Source organism: Mustela nigripes, chromosome 6, assembly GCF_022355385.1.
Source record: "Mustela nigripes isolate SB6536 chromosome 6, MUSNIG.SB6536, whole genome shotgun sequence".
NCBI classification, from domain to species: Eukaryota; Metazoa; Chordata; class Mammalia; order Carnivora; family Mustelidae; genus Mustela; species Mustela nigripes.
The window spans coordinates 88,575,616-88,593,448 of NC_081562.1; the positions used below are offsets into that span (position 1 = coordinate 88,575,616).

The 17,833-nt window shown below is 54.6% G+C and overlaps 3 protein-coding genes and 1 long non-coding RNA gene across 9 annotated transcripts in view; 3 read left to right on the forward strand and 1 right to left on the reverse strand.

Moving 5' to 3' along the window:
• HOXC4 (homeobox C4) overlaps positions 1–17,833 on the forward strand; it is a 60,602-nt gene that overhangs the window by 9,732 nt on the left and 33,037 nt on the right. For 2 of the 3 annotated variants that reach the window (XM_059403292.1, XM_059403294.1), the window contains exon 1: positions 12,691–12,774. The exons of the other annotated variant lie outside the window; for it this stretch is intronic. The gene's annotated coding sequence lies outside the window, so the exon portion shown is untranslated. Of the gene's footprint in view, positions 1–12,690; positions 12,775–17,833 lie in introns of those variants that run through there. 3 annotated transcript variants of the gene reach the window in all.
• The window catches only part of HOXC6 (homeobox C6), a 35,745-nt gene that overhangs the window by 9,728 nt on the left and 8,184 nt on the right, over positions 1–17,833 (forward strand). Inside the window, exon 1 of one of the 4 annotated variants that reach the window (XM_059403302.1) lies at positions 12,687–12,774. The exons of 1 other annotated variant lie outside the window; for it this stretch is intronic. Coding sequence is in view for 1 of the 3 variants with exons in the window: in XM_059403298.1 (XP_059259281.1) it covers positions 14,816–14,857 (42 nt within the window). In the remaining 2 variants the exon portion in view is untranslated. Of the gene's footprint in view, positions 1–12,686; positions 12,775–14,655; positions 14,858–17,833 lie in introns of those variants that run through there. 2 more of the 4 variants (XM_059403301.1, XM_059403298.1) reach the window with 2 other exon arrangements.
• LOC132020725 (uncharacterized) lies at positions 659–4,521 on the reverse strand. Its single transcript, XR_009405073.1, has 3 exons — positions 4,471–4,521; positions 1,523–2,027; positions 659–1,359 (listed from the first exon to the last, which is right to left on the reverse strand). It is a non-coding gene; the product is annotated as an uncharacterized LOC132020725 (long non-coding RNA).
• On the forward strand, positions 4,632–7,670 carry HOXC8 (homeobox C8). The gene is made up of 2 exons (XM_059403296.1): positions 4,632–5,153; positions 6,530–7,670. The coding sequence occupies exons 1-2, from the start codon at positions 4,718–4,720 to the stop codon at positions 6,820–6,822; spliced, it is 729 nt and encodes a 242-aa protein (XP_059259279.1). The 5' UTR covers positions 4,632–4,717; the 3' UTR covers positions 6,823–7,670.

Genomic DNA, 17,833 nt, shown 5'->3' on the forward strand with positions numbered 1-17,833 from the left:
CTCCTACCCCCTCCTTCCATTCAACACTCCAATTTCGGGGGCTAGAGGAAGGTAGGATCCTGGCACAAACATTTTGTTTGGATGATATTTTGAGGGGGGCAATCAAAAGTCGCAAACACTGGTTTTCCCAGTGGCTGAAGCACCCTCTTTCCCACTGAAGAAACCTCCACCCTAATTCCAGAAGCAGTTGTTTTCTTGGTCCTTTTGAAGGGTGCTTTGCCTGTCGTTTATCCTCTTTTCTCAATCCAAACTTCCCCCTTTGGCCAAATATTTCACTGTTCTGGGACCCTGGCCTCAGTTTTGCACTGGGCGGAGGCCAGGGCACTCGTGTCCCTGGGTCCTGACTGCCGGTCCTGACTGCGGAGACTCGGGCTTTTCTCAGCCCAGGCTCCGCGGCCTTTCCGGGCCTCCACCCCGCCCCTGCTCCAAGGCCCTGTCGCCTCCCCTCGTCCGTCAGCGCGGCCTGCTTCCTGCAGCCCGCTGGATCCGGCCTTACTCCGGACAGGAAGGAGGGCCGCAGGGCTCAGGGCTCCGAGGGCCCTGGCGAGAGCGTGGGATCCAGAGCAGGCCCACCCGGCCCAGCCCACTGTTGAGTTCCAGCTCAACCTTCATCCTGCAGGTTAGGATTGGATTCAATTTTTTTTTAATTTATTACAATTTGTGAATTAAAACCACAACACAAGATACATCTAGGGAAAGAAACGAAAGCTTGGGGGGGGGGGTGCGGGAAGAGGGGCTAGCAAACGCTCTCCTGCCCTAATCTTCCCCTCCCACCTCTCCTCTGCTCCTTTGTCAGAATCACAAAACCCTAAAGGTTGTTCCACTTGGGAAGGCAGCGGATAGGTACATTTCCGCAGCCCCGAAATGCCACTTTTATGGCGCTGTTTGTCTCCCTGCGCTGGATTCTGAATGGGGCTGAACAAAACAGCAGCGCGGAGCTGGCTAGACGTCTGGGCTTAATTGTTTTATGGTTTAAATAAGGTGGACACTCTTTCCTTTGAAATCGGATTATAGGAATGTTTTGTCTATGGCCCACGGAGAACAGGACCTCACTGGCTGGGAGGGAGAGGTGGGGAGAGAGCGCGCGTAAGGGGGGGGGCGGGTTGGGCTACAAACCAGGGGGCAAACAGTCGGGAGAAGGGAGAAGTCAGCGTCCCACCCCAAAGTCCTGCGGGCGGCAGCGGAGTAGGCGGTGCGGAACCAGCGGCAGGGTAAGAGGATCGAGCAGTTTTGGGCGCGCGCCGCGGGCAGGAGGTCTCTGGAGCCTCGGAGCGTGCATCTGCGTGAGCTGAGGTGTTCCGAGCCCAGAAATGCGCCTGAATAGGGGGGAGATCCCGGCAGGTCCTTTGCGCAGGGTCTCTTAATGCGGCAAGGGAGGGTGAAAGAAGAAAATAGTGCGAAACCTTTGAGAAGGTTATTTGGAGAGTTTGGAAAACAAAAGAACAGCGGTCCCGGGGGAACTCCCTTCCAGGGACCCCTCGCTCTCGCACCCATTTGTAAACTCCTTCCTCTCACTTCCCACCTTTGGGCCAAGGCTGGGACCTGCTGGCTCTGTTGGCATTTTCCCGGCAGGACTGCATTGGAGCAAGTGGACGCGAGGTGGCGCTGTTGCTCAATGTTAGAGGCGGCGGCGGTGCCCCTGGCTGGCCTGGCCGCACTGACATTTGAGGCACGGCCCGGAGGAGCGGCGGGGAGAAGGCCCCGCGCCCCGGCCCAGACCGGCCCCGCTGGCTCTGAGCAAATCAATCCTCTCACCTGCGAGGTGTAAATAAATCGCGAGTGGCGGCGGGAGATGGGCCCTTGCTCTGGCGGCAGGCTCGGGAGGCTCAGGAGGGCGGGCGTCGAAAATAATCGCTTTGCGAAGGAGATAAGCACCAAGCAGGCAGCGCGTAATTAACACAAAAAGGCAGAATGACCCGGACAAACGAACATAAATCCGTGGTACCTAGGAGGGCGGTGTAGGCCTCGGGGCGAGGGGCAGAGACGCCCCAGCGAGGATGGCTGCTTGTGGTTCCTTTATTTCCAAGCTCCGGGGGCGAAATCAACCAGATACGTGTAAAAGAAAAAAAGACAATCCGGGGGGGGGGGGGGGAAAGAAAGAAAGAAAAGGTGAGGGACCCCCAAAAGGGGAAATCGAGTCCAGCCTGGGTTTTTGGGACTGGTGGGCTCTCAGAGCAGACGGTGGTGGCGGCACACTCGGGACAGTCGCATTCCAAGACACAAAGGCCTGGAAGAATAGCTCTGTGGCAGGGTTTTCGCTGGACCATAAAATGTCGAGATATCCCCCCACCCTCTAAAAGATAAGGCGCAGGCCCCAGAGCAGATCTGGCCTGCCGAGCCTCCTCTTTCCAGGCAGGAAAGGGAAAATATTTATGACAGTCCCCCGTGACCCAGATGCTGGGAACCCAGAGCCCATCTCCTTCAGCCTGGTACTCTGAGCAGAGGAGGCTCAGAGAAGGCAGGGCTGAAACCAAGGCTAGAGCTTGCTCTAGCAGTGGAGGAGACCCCTGTCATGTCCCCAACTGTCCTGGACCCTAAGGAGACCTGCGGTGCTGGCACAGCCCTCCTCTGATCCTCCCCTCCTGCTGCTCCAGGGCCAGAGTTCTGAAAGCTGCAGAGTCTGGGCAGTAATTAATTCAGGTGGAGGTGGGTCCCTCCATATTCAAGGGATCCTGAAAGTGTCTTTGGCTGGGGCACCAGTGACTCTTCTTTGGGAATTTGGCTGAAAGTGGCCATTTTTCCCCAGCAATTATTTAGATATTAGAGGGACTTGGGGGCTGGTGTTATTCTACTCCATCCTTTCCTGCACTGCTGTTCCTTCATCCATCTCCAGAGCTGGGCTCTGGCTGGGGAAGAAAAAGATCTGGTTTTCCAACAGCCTCCTTCCTCATCCAATCCTGAGACCCCAGGATGTGGAAAGAAAATAGGGAGCAAATTTTTTCCTGATGCAAACAGCTAGAGATGCACGTGTATTTGTCAGGCTTTGGTTCCCTGTGTGCCTGGGCGAACAGTGTCTGTGAGGTGACAGGGGTGCTTCCAGGCATGATAGTTGAGGGAGCGTGCATTCGATGCGTTTTGGGGTGGGAGGTGACATATCCAGTGTGTGTGTGTATCCTGAGTGTGCTCCACTGTTGCCCTGTGTGCACCAACCTCACACACTGTGGAAGGGGAGGGCTGGAAAAATCCTTCTAATTCCTCTTCCTAATTCGTATGCACACAGCACACGTATTCACAGCTCTCTCACTTTCTCTCTTTTCTCTCTGTCTGTGTTAAGCCCCACATAGCTGTACACGCTTATGGTGTGAGAAGGGTGCTGATGGACTAAGGTTCTTTTATCCATTGAATTACCTTGAATTTACCTAGTCTTGGGGATGGGGGAGGAACCCTCTAGAGAAACTATGGGTAAATATTTAAAGAGTGTCTGTTGACAGTTCCCATCCACATCCTGGCCTGGGCAGCCTGCCTGGGGAAGTAAGGGGTGTAGTGAGGCCAGGAGGCCCCTCCAGGTCGAGCTGGCATGTCCTATAGGGCTAGAGTGTGTGGGTACAAGTAAGAGGCCTGCTCCGGTCCCATCCGACCCAGATACAAATAGTCTCCTGAGAAGAAACATCTTGGATCAGCCCATCCAGAAGTCAGAGACCCACCAGCTGCCCTGCCCTCTGTCCCCATAAACTGCTTTGCTCTCAGAGCCCCCAGCCAAGCTTCAGGCAGGAGCTGGTGTCTGAAGGGGCCAGTGCAGCCCTGCCTGGGTCTATGCAGTGTGCCCTACCTCCATCCCTCTCCTCTACCCACAGTAGCCAGGCAAAAGGTTCTTAGGGATAGGGGAAGATGGGGCGGCTTCCCACCCTGAGGAGGGGCACATGGAGGGTTGGGGTTCCTGAAGTACTGGGGGATATGCTGTACTGATGTGCTTGCCCCTTCTGAGTCCCAGGCTTACAGACCCCCTGGGGAACCCATCTTTTGGGTTAGGAGACCTGCTCTCCCACGCTGGCATTCAACGCCCCTGAGGGGGAGGGTCTTATACCTGTTGAGGTAACCTGGATTGACCTGCTGGCTCAGGTATCTCTGTCTGAGAGGAAGGAAAGGGGAAGGGGGGGAGAGGCACCTTCAAATCGGAATGCGCACCTTGGAGAAGCTGGCCCCAGCCATTAGCTGGGGCTGGCTCACCCCCCACCACACACACATATACCACACCCCCCTCCCTCCCCCTTCCTCTCCTCCCCTTCCTCCAGGTCCCCCCAGCCCTGAACCCCTCAACCCCCCGCCATCCCTCCCTCTCTCTCTCTCTCTCTCTCCCTCCCTCTCTCTCTCTCTCTCTCTCTCTCTCTCTCTCTCTCTCTCTCGCCTGTCTTCATGTCGTGGATTGATGAACGCGAATCGCGTGTAAGCGCCGCCACCGCCGGGAGTCTGAGGAATTCGCCTGGGCTGTTAAAGGAAAGAGCTAAGTGCGTGAGCGCGAGCTCTACCTACCGACAGTGAAGAGAGCCGCCGCCGCCGCCGCCGCCCGCGCCCGCCGCCGCCGCCCGCCCGCGCCCAGCCCCGGGAGCCGCGCCGAGCCGGCCGGGCCCGGCACCCAGGCGCCCCCCCACCTGCCCAGCCCAGCCCCGGGGAGCCGGCCGGCCCGGGGTTCGCTCCCGGGGGAGGGGACTTTCGGGGGTACCGGGCGGGGGAGTCGCGAGCCAGAGGGGAGGGGGCGGCGGGTTTTCATGTGCCCAGCATGAGCTCCTACTTCGTCAACCCCCTGTTCTCCAAATACAAAGGCGGCGAGTCCCTGGAACCGGCCTATTATGACTGCCGGTTCCCCCAGAGCGTGGGCCGGAGCCATGCGCTGGTGTACGGGCCCGGCGGCTCGGCGCCCGGCTTCCAGCACGCCTCGCACCACGTCCAAGACTTCTTCCACCACGGCACCTCGGGCATCTCCAACTCGGGCTACCAGCAGAACCCGTGCTCGCTGAGCTGCCACGGAGACGCCTCCAAATTCTATGGCTACGAGGCGCTCCCCAGACAGTCCCTTTATGGGGCTCAGCAAGAGGCGAGCGTGGTGCAATATCCCGACTGTAAATCCTCCGCCAACACTAACAGTAGCGAAGGACAAGGCCACTTAAATCAAAACTCGTCTCCCAGCCTCATGTTTCCATGGATGAGACCCCACGGTGAGAAGCCTTTTCTCTTTCCCCCTTGGTCTCCCGCGCTCCGGGGTCTTCCCCCCCTCCCTTGCCTCCTTTTTGTCTGCCCTCGCTTTCCCTCCTGGCTTTGGGGTCTCTGCGGCCCCACCCCCCGTGCCTGAGTGGGTTTCTGGAGGTTGGGAGGTTCAGCTGGGGGTGGGGCACGGGGATCGCCTGGGATATTTGGGGAACTGGGGTGAAGGTGGTGTCTGGGAGCAAAGGGTTAAAAATCGTTTTCTCTACCACTGTCTGTCTGCCTCTCTCTCTCTGTGTGTCTCTCTCTTCTTGCCATCCCTAAAGTCAAAGTTGGGGAGATGGCTGGGCAGGGGCCCCAAGGACCCTGAGGTTATCAGCCTTTAGAGCAAACCAGTCTTTCCAAAAGGCAGAAAGCCTCAGTCCAGAACAGTGGCCAGGCTGTCTTGGGGTGAAGTGAGACCCCTGTTTCCCTCCCCTACCTGGACCAGAAGGGTGACAAGACCCCAAGGACAAGTGTCCTGACTCTCTGGGGTACCCACTGCCTCCTCTCAGAGAACTAGCCTTAAGGCTACTACCCCAACTTTGCTTTAGTTCCCTCAGCTGGAGAGAAGAGAGGGAGTCAGAGAGAAGAGAAAAGAGTGCAGGAAAGGAGAGGGGCCATGCAGATTAGAGGGCTCTGGGGTCCAGAGGACCCAAGCCCGAGCTACCCCCAGTCAAAGGTTTGTGGGCTTTCCCTGAGACCTTCAGAGTGGCTCAGGCCATGAGCCCCTCCAAGGGTGGCCCCTCATGGCCCAATTTCGAAGTAAAAGGGGAAGCGGGAAAGCGACAAGTTCCAGCGGGGATGGCCCGTGATTTATTTGCTGGTCTCCAGTTAGCAATCAGGCCAAGCAGTGATACATTCCAGGAGATCAATTATTTTTCTTCCTGGCAAGGCATTAGGCAGAGAGATTCAAGGAGGGGCCAGTGAGCAGAGCCCCCTTCTTTACCCCCAAATCTTTCTCCTTTCTTTTGGGAAACAGATTCTATCCCCAGCTCTGCTCACCAAATGCCACTCTGCACTTGTAAACAAAGCTGCAAGGGCCAGTTTCCTGAGACTGAAGGCCTGGGGGGGGGGGGACTCTGCAGTGCTCCCCCTGGCCCCTGCCATCCCCCAGTTTCTCGATAGACCCCAGTCCCTGCCCCCACCCCCATCCCACCTCCCAAGGTGAAGCCAAACCAAAGCAAGCCCCCAAACTTTCTTGCCCTTGTCAGCTCCCTGCTCCTGCCTGGTCTTCAGGAGGGAGGGGAACTGGGGAGATCACAGGGGGAACTTTAGGGGAGGAAGAATGGCGAGGGGAAAGCCGAGCCCCCACCCAAACATAACCAGACTGGGGTTCTATTCTGTCCAGCTCCGGGGCGGCGCAGCGGAAGGCAAACTTACAGCCGGTATCAGACCTTGGAACTAGAAAAGGAGTTTCTCTTTAATCCTTATTTGACACGAAAGCGCCGGATTGAAGTCTCTCACGCCCTGGGACTGACTGAGAGACAAGTGAAGATCTGGTTCCAGAACCGAAGGATGAAGTGGAAAAAGGAGAACAACAAGGATAAACTGCCCGGAGCCCGAGATGAAGAGAAGGTGGAGGAAGAAGGAAACGAGGAAGAGGAGAAAGAAGAGGAGGAAAAGGAAGAAAACAAGGACTAAGCAAAAAAGAAAGCCCCCCCTCCCTTAGCAACTCCCTTGAAGTTTCGTTTTATGGTAGCGGATAAATTGAGAAGTTTACGACTGTCATTTGCTTTTATAGAGAATAGAATGACACTCACAACTCTAACTACCTGTCAGATACTTGCAGCTCTGGTTTTATTACCTTTGGACTTCCCCCGATCTTTATTTGTTTGGGGGCTGGAGGGGGGGGAGACCGAGACACAGCGAAAAGTTCGGACTCTGTCTCAGTCCTTGCCCCAACACACACACTTGTCCCTACCCCTACCCTTTGGAGTCCTGCCTGGATTTTAAGGTCTGAGACCTGGCCTCTTCGCCCCTAGCTCACCCCTTCTTGTCACACTCCCACCTCCCTGCTTCTCTGGTATTTATTTTAGAGGGGAGCCCTCTCAAAATGCGGAAGAAGACTTCTGGCTTTGCTTTTATGCTAGGATTAGTGTATTAGATTTACTTCCTTTCAAAAGAAAGGAAAGAAAAGTGAAGGAAGGAAGGAAGGGAAGGAAGATGTTTAAAGAAATTTTTAAAATGATAGCAAGGACTATCCCTTCTCCCTCTCTGGGGCTCCCCTACTTAGAAAGACCCCCTTGACTTTCTGTAGAAACCTCATGGAAACCTGAAGGAGATGCGGGTCTCTCCCTCCCGCCCCCCATGGGGTAGATAAGGAGCCTGCAATCCTGGCTAAAATCCTACCTAGCCATCCCATGGTCACTCGGGCCCTTGCCTTCCTCCCCTTCGCTGTCTGATTTCTGTTGTTGGGCCCAGCTTCCTCTGAGCTGCACTAGTATTAGCGCTCAGAAATCACCATAATCATGAAAATAATAAGAATATAATAATAATAATAATAATACTGATAATAAATCTTTAACATACTACCTAAAGGGAACCTGCAATAATCTTGAAAAAATAAAAAGAAATTTTAAAAAATCCTAATATGCAAGAAAAAAAGAGAAAAAGATGAAAATTAAAAAAAAAAGAAAGAAACCTCCAACGTATTTTATCACTACCTATAGAAAGAAATCCTGCTTTGAGAGTATTCGTAATGCGGTTTTGTTGTCGTTTGTTGCTGCTTATTTCACTAAGAAAAACCCAACAACTGAGACTGCCTAGCCCGCCGGTCCTGTGCGCTTTTATTGTGCTTCTAACCCCAGTAGAGTAGAACTAAATTGCACTGAATGTATAGTTAACTCTGTCTTGAATTCTCTGTTTATGCAATGTGCTCGAAAGAAAAAAAAAAAAAACGTTAAAATATATCTATAATAATAATTTTGGGTCATTTGTCTTTATGTCCAGCTATGAATGTAGATTTTGTGTCCCAGCAGCCCTGTTCCTGGTCCAAGTACTTTGTATTGTATACGTGAGTCATAATAAAAAAAAAAAAAGGAGAAAAAATATTTGAAGCTGGAATGACTTGCTTTTTCTCCAACGCCCCCCTCCCCCTCTCCATTCTCTACTCTTCCTTCCCTCCTTATCCTTCTTTCCCAGCCCCGTGGAAAAGGTCTCCGTCACTGATCTGAGTTTGAGGTGGGGGAACTCACTAGGAATTGAGAGGGCAGTCTGGGCAGGGGAGGCAGGTGAAAGGTGGGGGAGGTGCAGAGGTGGGGCAAGAAGAGCAGTGTGCTCTAAGCATGCTCTCGGAAGAACCTTGGCTCCAAACTAAATGGGTTTCTAAATACCAGGATCCCAATGGGAAGGAAGAGTCTCCCCACTTATTCACCTTCCTCCTCTTCAGCCTCGGGCTGGGCCCAGAAAAGAATCTGCCCCCGTACCTCTCCCACAACCAGGCCTTTTTCCTCCAGGGACTGAGGATGAGACCATGGGGGGCTTTCTGGTCTCCACATGCCCCTCATGGTCAACCCTGGGCACCCAGCACCCAGCACAGAGTGGGGAGAATGTGATGCCCCCCCCCCCTGCAGCCTGGAGGACTTGGCTGGGGGGAAGATGGCTAGGAGTGGGGGTTAAGGAAGCTTCAGCCTGGGGGAAAGGAAAGGAGAAGGGGAAGGTGAGTGAGTTGCACACCAAGCAGCCTGGGTCCATGTTCTGAAATTCAGATGCCATCAGCATAGGGCCATCCCTGTCACCCAGGCCGTTAGCATCAAACCTAGCCTCTGTTCTGGTGGTTACAAGCGGGCCTGGCTTCACCTTGGCAATTGGGCAGCCCGCCTGCCCTCATGGTGTGGGCCATTGGCCTGGGGGTGAGGACATGGGCCTGCTGAGTGGACAGTCCTCCATCCCAGCCACAGCAGGGTAAAGAGAATCTTCACTGGACTCCTCATTCCCCAAAATAAGGGATTGAAGGCTCAGGGACTCAGGGGGCAAGGGGGTGTCTTACTCCTCCCTGGACATCCTAGGCAGAGCAATCTGTTCATGCCTGTAAAATTCTGGTCAAATAATACCAAATTCCAGAGATACAAGTCATCTGGCTCAGTCAGGAGAAGGGGAAAGGGAAGGAGATGGGATCTTCTGAAGGTCCTTAAAACCAGATCCCCCAAAGACTGAAATATTTTTGAGGCCAGTTCTCTTTCTCTCTCTCTCTCTCTCCCCCTGGTCAATGATTTTCACAATCTTAGGCCCAGGCTGACTCTTATTTTGTGTAATTTTACCCGCATCTGGGTCCCTGGCTCCCACGCAAAGTGGTGGTGAATACAGGATTGGGTCAGGCATCCTTGATAAGGGACTCCTGCGGCCTGAGAGAGAGGCTGGCTATTGGAAGCACAGGCTGCAGGCAATCGGGAACAGCTTTGAACAGCTCTGGGGGAAATCTTTAGATAACTGGGGTCCCTGTTGTGAGCCGCTGAGCCAGCCAGGTAACTCTGTTTGCTGCGGGAGGCACTTGCTACCCGCCGCTGGGGAGGCCCGAAAAGAGAGCATTTCGCTCAGACCTCAGGCCTTCCCACGGGCATCCCTTCCAGACTCCGAGGGCCGGCCGCGGGTCGTTTCATTTTTTAACGTGGAATTATGATTGCTATTAATAAACATCGCCGACCTCTAGCCAAGTTGCTTGAACCCTACACTACGTGGCTCCGAAAGACCTCGCTGAATTTCCCTCACACCCAATGCCCCATTCATCCCTGGTCCTGCTCAGCAATGCCCGTGGCCCCAAGCCGGGCGTCGGAGGGCGGGGTGCGTCTGGCGCCCGGCATCGCTTGAGATGCATAGCCTCGGGTGGGCCAGACCAAGACAGCTCCAGCCGCCCCTTCTTGCAGCACCCGCTCCCCCACCCCTCTGCCCACCGACTCTTTTTTCTCGTTTGGAGAGAAAAGGAGGTAAAACCCGTTTTATGGGGGAACTTAATTGCGAACGGGATGCGCTCTCTTTAGAAACGCGTCCTCCCAAATGCTCCCGCCGTCCCATTACCGGAATGGGGACCATTCGGCGGCAGCAGATAGGACTTTCTCCCATTCTTTACTTTTTTATTAGCCAATCAAAGTGGCTTCCGAAAGCTATTTGTGATTTGTGAAAAATAGTATCTTTCAAAATGCTGAGTTGAAGCATCTCGCTCATTTCGCCTTGAATTTATTATTCTAATCTCAACCGTAGAGATGGGATAATGTAGCTATTAAGTTGGGGGGCAAATTCGTTTCTTTGTGTTTTTTTTTTTTTTTAATTTCGGCATTTCTATCTCCCTCCCCACTTCATCGCAGAGGCCAAGGGAGGTGCGGGCCTGCAGAGGACCTGTGGGTGAGGGAGGTAGTGAGTCGTCTAAAGGGCTTTGGGGGGGACCCTAGGATGGGAGAGTAGATTGGCTTCCCCCCCCAGCCTCATCTTCCTCAAGTGAGATCTCCCACCGGCTGCCTGCCGGCTCCAGAAAGTTACCTCATCCCAATTACACCGAACTCAGGACAGGTTGTGCCACAGACGAGAAGTAAAATTTCCGGTGAGCAGCCCGCAGTGCCGTCCCATTCTCCCAGCAGCCCATTGTGAAAAGCTGGGCCAGAGCTTCCTTGTCGTAATTTTTAACTACCTGTTATAAAATTTATGGGTGGGTTTGTAAAAGAAACTAGGTCTCTGCATCCGGCTGAGGAAACTGCTTCGCTTACTGAAGGAGGAAGTTTGGGGAGGGAATGAGGGACCCCCTATGGCTTGGGGTGGGGCACCCAGCCAGGATGTCCCCACGCAGGCCAGCTCCGTGCGGGATCAAGGGGAGTGCTTTGGGCTTTCAAATCTTCAGCTAATGGGGAGTGTTGGGCTGTGACTAGGCTGGGCTGTGACTGGTTGGCAAATAGTCTCTATGGGGGAATTTATTCTGGTCTCCCCCACATTGGATTCATCGCCAAAGTTAGGGGTCTAGAGAAAGGTGGGGGACACCTCAGGTGCTCAGAGTTTGCTATAGAAGGTGGAATTTGGGGAAGGTATGGTAAGTTTCTTTTTGTGGGGAGGGCCTCCAAGGTGTTTCCCAGCTGCCCGGGAGGCCAGAATTTTTCTGAAAAAGACAGGTGGGTGTGGGTCACCTGACAAGATAGAAAAGGCTTCAAACTGCCTCGCATCCAAAGGGGTGGGGGGAGTAGGAACCAAGATCTTGGGCCTTCATTTTATTTTTAATTCGAAAAAAAAAATTGGGAGTTATCTGCCATCTAAACCTAGGAATTGAGGAGACTTGACACTAGGGATGGTCTTGGAGAAGGATAAATGTAATTTTCTCTGAGAAAGGAGCCTGAGGATGATGGGTACTTTGGGGGTTCTGGAGGCTGCCCCCAACTCCGCTCCTGCTGCCTCCGCAGGGTTACTCAGTAGGGGTCTAAGCGTTTTCAGTTCTTCAGACCGGGGCCAGGTCTGGCTTGGTTATGAGGTTTCCAGCAGCGTGTCCCTCCTGTTCCTGTCTAGGGCTGAGTGGGGGGCTGCCAGGGCTCCCCACTGGGAAAGATGTGGTTCTTTTCCTAGAAAAAAAGGTGGGAGTAGGGAGAGCATCCTTTTTCAGTCCCTTCACCCCTCCAGCCGTCACTGCACCAACCAGTGCCACAAACCTTTGCAAAGCCTCGCTTCCCCCAGATTCAATCTTAATACCCCATTTATTAAGAAAAATATTTAAAATTCGGTATGGCAGAGGGAGGGGGCCGACTCGGGGCCAAAATCCTTCCTTTCCTCCTCTTGCGTCCCCCGTTTGCCCTTTCTGAGCTAGCTTGGAGCAGCCTGGCCCGTTGGGAGTGGGCGGTGGGTGAGGGTGGGGTGGGGGTCGGGGGATGCTCCCTCTCCGAGAGAATTGGGTAAACATGGCGACCGCGGCGCCCATTTGCACACGCTACACAAATGCATCGCATTCCCGGTTGTTTGCAGAAAATTTACAGCTGAGTAATAAAAGTTTACGATCGACTCACAAGTTGGATTGGCCACAAGAAGTCATGTGGATTCCATCCATGAACGTGAACTTTTTATTGTGGTTTGTCCGTTCGGAGCGCTCCGCAGAACAGTCCTCCCTGTAAGAGCCTAACCATTGCCAGGGAAACCTGCGCTGGGCGCTCCCTTCATTACCAGTATTTTTTTTTTATTAATCTGATTAATAATTATTTTCTCCCCCCATTTAATTTTTTTCCTCCCAGGTGGAGTTGCCGGAAGCTGGGGGCACCTGGGGAGGGGGGATGTGGGGGAAGGGGCAGGAGTTGAGGGCACCCCTCTCTCCCTTCCCGATCCTCTAGCCCCCCAAGGGGCAGGAGGAATGCGGGAGCAGGAGTTGAGATAGGGAGCTGCAGATGCCTCCGCCCCTCCCCTCTCCCAGCCTCTCCCTCCTGCCCCTTTCTTGCAACTCTCCTTAATTTTATTTGGCTTTTTGATCATTGGGATTATTCTTTTTTATTTTTAAATTTATATAAAGTGTATATGTGTGTGTGAAGCTGAGACAGGCTCGGCAGCGGCACAGAATAAGGGAAGACGAGAAAGAGAGAGTGGGAGAGAGAGAGAGGCAGAGAGAGAGAGGGAGAGGGAGAGTGACAGCAGCGCCCGGTAAGTGTTTCCTTATTGGTTCAAATATGTAACTAATGGTCCGTAGCTGGGTGGCGGTTTCAAGATAAGGACAGCAGCGGCTTGTCTTGGTTAGAGAGGAGATGGGGGCTGGCGAGAGGGTGGGCGTGCGGGCAATTAGGGGGAGAAAAAGTGGGCGGGGGGGGGGGGATTGGGTTAAGCTGTAATACGGTAGTGTGGGAAGAGTGTTGTCCTGATGTCACTGTGCGCCGAAGTTGGGGGTAGGGGGGCAAAAGGACTGCGCCTGTGGGGCTCAAGGCCGGGGTCTAGTGCGCTGACGCGCTGCCTGATGCCCATCCTGTCCTTACCTATTAAGAGATCTGTGGCCTCTTGGCTAATGGGACTGGGACGGAGGGGGCCGGGAAGCTCAAACTCCAGGGCAGGAGACAAAACTGTAGACTGTTACTATTGCCCCCTGAGCAAAGTCAGCCCCCCAACCCCCAAACAAACTTTCCAGAGCCCCCTCCTTGCCCGCAGCCCCCTCCCTCCCAGAGAGCGCCTCCGCGAGAGCTCACACATGCGCAGTGCGGGCCCAGAGCCGGGCGGCGGAGCAGGAAGAGAGCGCAGCTACCAGGGCGGTGGGGCCTGTTAATTGGCAATTAGGGGGGAGGCTGTTGGCTGGTGCGCGTCAGCAGAGTAGAGTGCGTTTGCCCACCCCCAGCTCCCGCCCCCACTCGAGCGGACGGAAAGATGGGAGGTGCCCAGCACTGCGGGTGGATGAGTGGGGGTGGGGGACGAGGTACTCAAAAGCCATCTTGTGCTTGGAGAAAAGGGGCAAATCTGCCTTCTCTCACCGGCCCAGAGTCCTTCACCCCCAGCCGCGGCCACTGTACCCGGGATACCCATTGGGCTGCTTCACCCGCCTCGCCTGGCCGCTCTGAGCTAGGATCTGCCTTGTCTGAGGCGGGGGTGGGAATTGGGGAGGCCCCAGGCTGGCTGGAGAGAGGCCCAGGCCTCGCTGGCGGGGCCTCTTGGGTGAGTGGAGGCAGTGAGGACTCAAGGCGCGGCTGGCTCCTAGGGTAGGGACGTCAGAATCAGGCGGCCCGGAGGGTCCTGGGCGCTCGGGATCTTCCTAATAATTGGTGCTAATGGCGTGTTGTATGGTCTTAACCCGACACATATGGTTTCATAACACAGTGGCTTAATTTCTTCCAAATGTACGTGGCCCTGAATGTGTTGCAGTTTGATATATGACCCCGCCCTGCTCCCTGGCCTGGGTCCGAGGCGGCCCCTATATGTGTGAGCTTCTGTTTGTAAAGGGCGATGCACACACAAGCGCTTACACACCCAGGCAGACACACCCCAGAGCTGGGGGAGGGGAGAGCATATTCCTGGAGAGGTCTGAGAGTCTGGGGGCCAGACTCACCTTCAATCCGAGCAAAGAGCTGCCCCCCACCTCCAGTCTTCTCTGGAGGCGCGACTAGGCTTCTCCGCCAAGCCCGAGTGGGGGAGGGGAACGCTCCTCGATTTCCTGTTTAAACCCTGACCCGTCGCCTGGGGGTCGGGGTTGGAGGGTTGGGAGGGAGAACCTGTTTTTATCAAATTCTCAAAAACGTAATTCGACTGCGTTCAAATCAAACCCCATTGGGTCCGAGTTGATGGTGAATCTTCTCTCCCCTCCCCCACAATCCCCTTCCCTTCCTCTCCTGCCCCCCCAAAATTCCCGTTTCATATCCGACATAAAGGCCTCTGAGGTATTCTCCCGGGGGAAGAAATGGCATTTTCTCTCCCTCTTCCACTCCCCCCCCCCCCATAGGACTTGTGTGTCGGCAGAGGCGTCTGCCGAGGGGCTAATTTCGCGTTCCTTGTTTACGATCGAGAAAAGCGCTTGGCTCTCCCCAAATGGGCCCAGCCCGCCGCCTGCTCAGGCTGCCGCGCGCTCTCCCGCAGCTCCAGCGCGGCCCAGGGTCTGACGCCCCGGGTGGGTAGCCACGCGGCTGCCGCCAAGACCTCGAGTCTGTACGACCTGAGCAAGGCAAGGGGAGTGCAGTGGGCCAGTGGAGGGGCCCCCGGAGGCCTGAAAATGGGAGCCTTTCTCCTGGCGTTTTGTGGGAACCGCCGACCGGTGAGGTCTCTATTTCTCTTTCGCCTGTATTTTGTCTGCGCCCCCCCCCCTTTGTCTGCCACCGCCCCCCTCCCCCGCCGCCAGCCCTGCAGATGGCCGCACTGACTTGGTTGGGGGTGGGGGGACAAGTCTCCTTTGTTCGTCCTCCCCCAGAAGAGTTTCCAGAGAAGGCCACTCAGGACAGTGGGTATTCACCTGGAATATTAGAGGGTGCCCCCTCCCTTCGGAGGGGTGGGCCTGGGGAAAGCTCCAGTATTTATCTCGGCCTCAAGGGATCTAAACAGATACGCAGCAGGCGAGATTTCAGGGTGCTCTCTTCATGAGTGACCGGATAACGGCACCATCCTGAGGTGTTCTTATATAATATTTTTATCAATTGATTTTCTGTCCCTTCCTGGCGAGGGTTCTGCAGGCCCCCACGTCCTTCACCCCTTAGATCCTCCTCATGAGACAGAGGGATGCAGAGAAAGTACAGCAGGAGTGACTGATCCTGGTTTTCCAGTTTTCTAGCCTGGCCAGGGGATACACCCAGCCCCAAACGCCAGCCCTTTCCTTCCTTCCTTACTTTCGATTTTCACTCCCTTCTTCCTCTCCCACTCTGGTGCTCAATTAGAAGCACAAGAGGGGCCACCAGGGGCAACCCTCAGCCTCCTTGTAGGCCAGTGTCTCCGTAAACGTGGTCCTCAGTGCAGGATAGCCCTGGCGTGTGTATCTAATAATAGCCAGGGCAGCTGAGAATAGAATCTGGCCTTGGGACTCTGCACGCCCAGGGCTAAATCTGGGCAGATGCACCAAATGTGTCCATGGGGTTCTGGCAACTCTCCCTGGAGCGCAGGGCCCCCAGGGTTCCCCTCTGAGTCCACTCTTTGAGCACCTCAGCCCTGCCCCTTACAGGCTTTGTCAGTCCTGCCACGGACTGTATTCCGCGCGCCAGTTCCTAGCTAAGGAGAAAATGGGCAGAGCAAGCCCTTTCTCTCCCTGGTCTGACAGTTGTGATCCCTACGAAGAATGCGCCCTTGTTTGGAGAAGGCGGCCTTATTGGGTTGGCTGTTGTGTTCCAAAACCAGGCTTGGTAGCTTTATACACTTATTATATATGGGCTCAAATGTACAGACTCCGACCTATGCATGAATATATACAGACTCGGATTTCCTCGGTGGTTAAGTGTATATTACCATGCTTGTACTCGCTCAAACACCGTTTTATGTGCATGCAAAATTTTGTTAGATGGAATTGGGCTCAAGGAGGCACTCGGTGCACCAAGAAGGCCCTCTGTGCATGCTCTCCTGCAAACGTGTGCGTGCTGAAATCGGACTACGCGGGTTCCAGGAACCGACTGATGCCACAGTCTTTCTCAAGATCTTATTGCCTTTACTGTTCAGCCAGCTGGGCTGGGGAAATATTGAATCCCTTCTGCTTTCTCTCCACACCTCCCCCCTAGACTTCCCCAGCTCCGAGGCTGTTTACCAGGAGAACACTGTGGTGTTGAAAGTGAGTTTTGTGGGAGACTCTTTTTGTGGGTAAGGTGGACCTTTGGGCAGTTCTGAGCAGTTGGCGAGGCCTGGTGCTTGCCGCCTTGCTGGGACAGTGAAGGAGATCTGAGTGGTTAATAAGGTGGCTTCTGGGCCGTGGTCTGAGGCAGCTGTTTGAAGAGGCTGGTGGAGAAGGCGAGACAAAATGGGTAGGGGTGTGCAGTGAATATCTATCCCCGACTCCGGGCCCTGCTTACCACGAAGCCCAGCTTTGCCTGCGTCGTCCTCTGTGGGGCCGATTAGGGCCTCTCTAGGCTCGCCAACCACCCAGATCTGGTTACTGGTATGACTTTGTTTTAATTCTCTCTGCTACCGAAGAAGCTGGGGAGAAAGCTGACAGGCAGGACTGGAGAAGAGTCTGGGTCTAGCTGCCTGTGGGCCTAGAACCCTGAATGTGAGCCGGGGCTGGGAATTCCCAGCCTCCCTTCCTAGTCTTTCTCCCATCCGGGGCCATGGAAAGCCAGAGCAGGGGAGAGTGTACATATCCTTGAACCGCTCCTGAAAGAAAGTAAGGACAGGAAAGGGGCTACTGGGGTTTTCTTCAACTCCTTAGGCAATCAGGTTCCTCCCAAGACTTTCCTGTCCAGACACGCTGCGGGTGCCGGGACGTGCAGCTTTCTTCCAGCTTTTCCCTCGGGCACTGGGGGCATCCTTGGGCTTTTGGACCTGGGCCATGCCCGGGTGCTGGGGTGACATTACCCCCAAATTGTGCTCCTCACCCAGCCCACGGCCTCTGCCACGGCGGCTGCGGCCGCCCCTGTTTATTGTGTCTGTGAGTTGTTTACTTGTTTTGTCTGCTGCCACCCTGCGTCAGAAACCCGCCAAACCAGCAAACTCACCCAGGAGAACAAAGTGCGGCGCTCTCCTGTGCTCCCTCCCCTTTCCGGCACCCTGCTCCCGCCATTACCTCCTCCTTCACTCTCCTTTTCCCAGGGGAGGAAGCAGAAATTGTCCTAAAATAGGGCAGCTGTTTATGGGGTTGGGGGAATTATGGGGACACCATAAACCTCCGGGTGTCCGGGTGGTAGAGAGACTTAGAGCTGCCCTCCCCTTGCCTTGGTCTTTTCTTCCTTCCCCCCTGGCAACTGCTTGCTTAAGGGGGCCACAGTCATTGAGAAAGCTGAGTCCCCCTCACCCTACTCCTCCATTTCTTTCTGCAGGAGTTTTCCCTGAGACACAGGTTGTTGGGTTTTAAATCAGAGTAATGTTGGCAGATTCATAAAACTAGATAAAGCATGTCGTTCTCCCCTCGCCCTCCCTTCTCCTCAGCCCCCCAAAATAGCAGTGAATTTAAGCAAATCCTACAAAATTAAATTGCCCCTTCGCTAAAGATCCTATAAATCTCCAATCCCGCCAGGTGTAGAATCGAAGAGGCCGCTGTTCGCCTCTAATTTTGCTCCTGGCTATCAAATCTAAAAGAGTATCATCGAAGTAAGTAATATTC